We start from the raw sequence: 6,246 nt of genomic DNA, 5'->3' as shown, positions 1-6,246 counted from the left end.
TGCACTTCTGGCCTATTCCCCAGTTCTGTATGCATAAATAAATAAATCTTAAGTAATAGGAGGTTCAGTCCACAAATGTTGGTTGAGCTCATCTGACTGAATCCTTTGTCTACTAGCGTGTTTTAAGCCCGAGAAGTCTGACCAAGAAAATATTTCAGAAATGGCTGTTTTATCCCAACAGTCTCACAGTTTAAATGGAAGCAGTTCCACCTGCTGGCTGTTTTTTTGTCGAAAGCAATTCTGGGAAATGTAAACATAATGCTTGTGCATTTTGATAAGCCAAGCCTATCATTTATTTGCTTTGATTGAAACAAATGTGTCAATTTCCCAAGTCTTTGTTTGGAGAATCTAGTGTTTGGAGATGGTGGAATGTTTGCATCGCGTTTGTTTGGAAACATGCTCAGTTCAGAAATTCTGGAACTATGATCCTTGGAACCACTGCCTGGATGCCTGAACCATCCACCCAAAGGTGCTGGGTCTTTTCTCTGAATTCAGAAAGTGTTGAAATTACAGGGTCCGATGGGCAAGTATAAAAGGGATGAAGCCTCCTCCTGAGGAAGAAGCTGGATGTGGAAACATTCCGAGGATGGAGATAATGAATAATTCAGGTCACGGAAGAACTGTCAGTTTTCTTGCTATGCCAAGTGCTTCAGCGGGTTCTAACTCACCGAGTCCTTATAACAACCCATGCAGGAACCACTGTCACCCCCATTGCAGATGAGGAAAGGGGACACAGTAAGGTGAGTAACCCAGCTGGGAAGAGATGGCAGCAGGGGTGACTCTCGGTTGCCCCCCCACTTTCAGGTGACTCTCTCATTCCTTGTCTTTAATGAAGGCAGCTTCTTATCCCAAAGTTCCATTTTGGTTTGCATCATTGTTTTGAAGTCTTTCTTGAAAGACTCAAGCTACTGGCCTCAGGGATTTTTTCCTTCAGTGAAATTAAGTGGCAAACAACCACTAACCTTCAACGATAAGATCTGTCTCCTCGGATCTGGCAGCTGTGGAAAGTGAGGACAGCAAAGAGCTTTGAAAAGGCCCAAACCATCGTTATTCTTCAATGTACTCTATTCTGATTTTTTAAAATAATATAAAAGTTTGTTTTTACATCATTTTATGCCTTTTCCCATCTCAGTTGTAATCCCTGTGGGCTTCCCATCCCAAATCACCCGTGTGCCATCACCATAGTCCAGTGCACTTCCTTCTGATTCTTATTCTTACATGAGCAATTCCTTACCAAGTCAGTCTAGGTTTCTTCCACTTTCTCAATTTCCCTGGAGTATAAGGTCAAATTATTCATTTACTACCAGGGACTTTCAATGACAGTCTGGACAAGTGAGCTTGATTGTTCCTTTATCTTTTCTTTGCTTGTCTCCATTTCTTCGCGACACCTCCTGATATTTTATCATGACAGTGTGCTCACAGCGTTGACCAGTATCTCCTGCTGTTTGAACTTAGGTTAAATTCATCATCTGCCCACATCAGTCTGTTGCTATGGGGGTTACTGATGTCACACATGTCAGTATTATGATTGCCCTAATAGCCCACAAGCTGAAAGGGGTTGGTTGCTGGTAGAAACCCTGAGACTCACCCCACTTTAGTAACTAAGCCAACTGCAAAGACATTAGACCACCATGTAAAGGGTAAGTGGATTAATCATCGGGTTGGATTCCATTTGAATATTTTTCTTCCATATGTGTATTCCTCTAGGCAATTGTCTAGTGTCACTTGAAATGGATGAGGGCTCTTTTGGAGGTTATTTTTGGGACAGTTGTGAAACAACAGACAGCTGTTCCCCGGAACAAATGTCACAGGATCTGCCTGTGACAGTAAAAAAAATAAAAAATAAAAACTTCTGAGGTGGATTGTACTTTTCCTTCCTAATGTCGAATTGTTTAGCAGAGGCCTGATTTTTTTTTTTTAAGATTTATTTACTTATGTATACAGAGTGTACATAAGTAACTGGGGTACAGTCCAGAGGTACAAGAGTGGTGAGAGGATTCACCAGAGACAGAGTGGGGAGCAGAACAGGAAGCTGGACAGAGTACCCTGCTGAGGGGAGCAGCGGGGAGGTCAGGAGAGGTCTGCCGCGCCATGTGAGTCAGCTCCATGGACCAGGATCCAACTCTTACTGCTGCGAGTTGGTTCTGTGATTTAACCAGGGAGGCCCCCGACGCCTGAAAGCTTTAATTCAGCTTCGCCAACAGGAAACTTACATTAAAAGCACCTACTATGTGCCAGCACATGACCCTGCTCAAAATAGAGCTTCAAGGTGGAGAACTGTTTGGCTAGGTGCTCTCAGATAACCCTGCGATACTTCACAATTCCCAGCTTTTTAGCTTGTATGCAATGTTCTTCCTAATTGGACAGTGATTGATCACCACTAAAGGCAAAGTCATTACTTAAAATTGGGCTAGATCCTCTTATGCTGAGTAATTGTCTTGCATTTGTTTTCACTGTGATATTAAAAAGCCCGGGAACATGATAGAAATGAGGTACAATAAACTCCTAAATTAAAAAGCTCTGCTGTAAGGTTTGACAAATGGGTCTGTCTTCTTCAGCTTTTCGTTAAGTAGGTATACAGGTCAGTTTGGGGGGGATAGAGGGATCAGATGAAGAACACTGGTTAAACTTGAGGCTGTGTGGGCTTGGAAAGCTACATTAAGACTTGTGTAAATCTATATAAATCAATTTGCGTGCCGCGGAATGAATAGCTGACTTTTTTCAAATGCCAATTCAGCGATTACAAAGTCGGCTGGTGGTTAATTAAAAACTACCATCTTGTAATGTTCAGAGTTAAATTACAAGTGTGAAAACTACGACTGTTTGCAATAACTGAATGCACCAAACTCTCTGTCCTCTCATCAAAAGGAGGTCAGGGATAAATAACTTTTATTTAACTCACTAAAAAATCTCTCTCAGCTCTTTCATATTTAATTAACTTCTTATCTTCTCAGCGTTGAGTCTTACTCAGAGCTCCGATGCAGTCATGGAAATATTGGTTCATTTTGTGCAGATTTTTCTCACATTAGTTTGAGTAGAAAAAGATAGAAATTACTGAACCCCAAGAATATTGGGAAAAGTGATCCCCACCCCAAGCTTTGCATTGAGGCGCTAACCCTGGGAGAGGAATACAGCAGACATCATGAGATGATGGGGTGGTACAGACACCTGTGGGCTGGTAAAGTTTTGGGTCTAATTTGTAAGACACCCTTAACCAATTTATTTTACTGTTTCAAAGAATCCACTGCCAGAAAAGAGACCAGACTATCACCATGGTGGATGTGAAGTGTCTCAGTGACTGCAAATTACAGTATGAACTCCATAAGCTTGGATTTTCACCTGGCCCAATACTACGTATGTACACAGCCGCTACTAGAGACTAGTAGTGTATTATAAACCACCCCCAATAATTTTAGATTTTGTAAGGAGCATATGTAATGAAAACCATTCAACTAGAAATAAGGCAGAAAACAAAAATCCAGAAAACCATAAAGAGGGAGGAGGTGATAATTATACCCAGATCCTACTTAGAGATGAGGGAGCCAGAGAGAAAGGATTTTTTTTCCCCAATAGTGAAAAGCCAGCTATCTTGATTCTATCACCCCAAATTTATATATATATATATATACATATATATATATATAATAGTTTATTTTTATATCATTTTGTGCCTTTTCCCATCTCAGTTGTAATCCCTGTGGACTGCCCATCATCAATTCACCCGTGCGCCATCACCATAGTCCCATGTACTTCCCCCCATTTTTGATCCCATTCTCCACTCCATCCCCCATAAAATGTCTCTGGTATGTAGTTGTTCACTATTATTCCACCCCCCACCCCAGTCCTTTATGCTCCTACTATGAGTGAAACCATCGGTATTTTTCTTTCTTTTTTTTTTCTGGCTTATCTCACTAAGCATGATCCCTTCCAGCTCCATCCATGTTGCTGCAAAAGGCATGTGTTTATCTTTTTGATTGCTGAGTAATATTCCATTGTGTATATGCACCACATCTTTTTAATCCAGTCATCTACTTTTGGGCATTTGGGCTATTTCCATGTCTTTCCTATTGTAAATAAAGCAGCAATAAACATGGGGGTGCAGGTATCTCTTTGAATCAGTGTTCTTGTGTCTTTTGGGTAGATACCTAGGAATGGGGTTGCTGGGTCCTATGGAAGCTCCATATTTAGCAGTTTGAGGAATCTCCAGTTTTTCATAGTGATTGTACTAGTTTGCATTCCCACCAGCAGTGCAGGAGAGTTCCTTTTAATCCACATCCTCACCAACATTTGTTGTTGCTAGTTGTTTTAAGTGTGCCATTCTCACTGGGGTGAGGTGGTATCTCATTGTTATCACTTCAAATTTTTATCTCCAGTACCCCTACTATGTATGAATGATCTATATTCACCTTGAGTGTTTGTGGAAGAAAAAGAGTTCAGAAACTGTGGGTTCACCCACATTTTAAAAACTATAATAAGGGCCTCCCTGGTGGCACAGAGCAAGCCAACACCAGCCACACCAGCCACTGTGGCCTGAGTTCGATCCCTGTTCAGGAAGCTGACCTAAATGGCTCAGCAGACCACTCCTGTCTCACCCACTGCTCCCCTCAGCAGCGTATTTCAGTCCCCGCCTGTTCTGCTCCCCTCTCTGTCTCTGTTTACTCCTCTCACCCCCTACACCTCTGGCCTACACCCCAGCTCTTATATGCATAAATAAATCTTTTTAGAAGACCATAATAAGCAATAATGTGAAGGATATGAATAAGGCAACTGAGTTGTAAACTATCTTGAACACCCACGAGCAATTTCACTTGTTCTCTCCATTCTTCCTTAGCGTCCACCAGAAGAGTATATGAAAAAAAGTTGGTGCAGTTGTTGGTCTCCACTCCCTGTACATCTCTTGTGCTGGGTGGACCCAGAGAGCGGGACAGAATTGAAGACCTTGACATCAGTGGAGGTACCTTGTGATGCCCGCTGCTGAGGGCGGCTCCGCATTCCTGATTCCCTGTCCGGAGAGTGTGCAGGTCCAATGGTGTGCAGGGTGACCTAGGAAATAGCTATTTGGCCTGTTTGCACTGAGGAGCCTGGAAATCAGGCCCATGGGCTGCAAGAGGAACCCCCACTTTCACACTAGTGACTCTGTGGGTGGGAAGCGGAAGGAGGTGGGGTTCACTTGTACCACCCCTTACTGACTGGAGTCACATCTGTGATTTCTAAGACCAGAAGTTGAGGTCCCTGCTTTACCTCAGTCAATTCATTTGACCCTTATTTTCTATGGATTAAATGACATCTTGCCCTCCCTGGTGGCACACAGGTTAAAGTGCAGCACTATGAAGCTGTCCCCAGCCACTGCAGCACGAGTTCAATCCCGGCCAGGGAGCTGACCCACATGGCATGGCAGACCGATTCTGCTTCCCCTCAGCAGTGTATTTCAATAACTCCACCTGTTCTGCTCCCCACTCTGTCTCTGGTGAATTCCCTTAACCCCCACTCTTCTGGCCTGCACCCCAGTTCACATATACATAAATAAATATTTTAAAAAGTGATATCTTGCCTTTTAGAAAAGTTGAACTCCATCATACTTCCCCTTCTCCCTCCTCAGCCCGCACCCTCTTCCTGTCCTCATGACTCAGTGGAAACTGGCCACAACTTGACCTCTCCTAGGTCTCAGGGTGGGTGGGGAACAGTGGGCTCTGGGACCCATGGGCTTAGTTTTCAGCAGCCCTGCCCCGAGAACCACATTCTGCAGAGGCCTTTGGTTGGGTTTGTGGGTGGCAGGGATGATGAGTCTCACGGCCAAGTTCTTCATCCATTCAGTATTTATTAAGAGACCCTAGGTGCCATAGTAAAATACTAAGAGCTACCAGTAAAATACTGGAGGCCTTCAGCACATTTCCGGCCTTAAGGTCCTTGTCTCATTTAACCATCACAATGCTCAGAACAGAACCAGGCACAAAGCAGGAGTTCTAGAACATGTTTATTGAAGGAAAGTACAACGAGACTTGACCCCAAACCTGGCCCCAATACCTTTGACCCCAAAACCTTTTCATACCTTGTACTTTTCTCACAATTTTTATTGTGAAAATAAATATATTACTTTTTTTTTTTTTACCATGACTGATTCTATAAAAATATTACAATTTCTTAGCGTTTTAATTAATGGTTCAACAAACAGGTGTCTCTGGAAATTTCCCTGTCATGCCTAGTATTGGAAGTGGCACAGTCCGACTGGCCCCTGAGCAGAAAGAT

At 43.0% G+C, this 6,246-nt stretch overlaps 1 protein-coding gene across 1 annotated transcript; it reads left to right on the top strand.

Moving 5' to 3' along the window:
• Positions 1 to 3,272: 3,272 nt before the first annotated feature.
• On the top strand, positions 3,273 to 4,965 carry LEMD1 (LEM domain containing 1). Its single transcript, XM_004685275.1, has 2 exons — positions 3,273 to 3,354; positions 4,832 to 4,965. The coding sequence occupies exons 1-2, from the start codon at positions 3,273 to 3,275 to the stop codon at positions 4,963 to 4,965; spliced, it is 216 nt and encodes a 71-aa protein (XP_004685332.1).
• Positions 4,966 to 6,246: the final 1,281 nt, after the last annotated feature.

This window comes from Condylura cristata, unplaced genomic scaffold, assembly GCF_000260355.1.
Source record: "Condylura cristata isolate star-nosed mole 26May11 unplaced genomic scaffold, ConCri1.0 scaffold00018, whole genome shotgun sequence".
NCBI classification, from domain to species: domain Eukaryota; kingdom Metazoa; phylum Chordata; class Mammalia; order Eulipotyphla; family Talpidae; genus Condylura; species Condylura cristata.
Note: the sequence above shows the minus strand (reverse complement) of the source record. Positions and strands in the feature narration are given on the sequence as shown.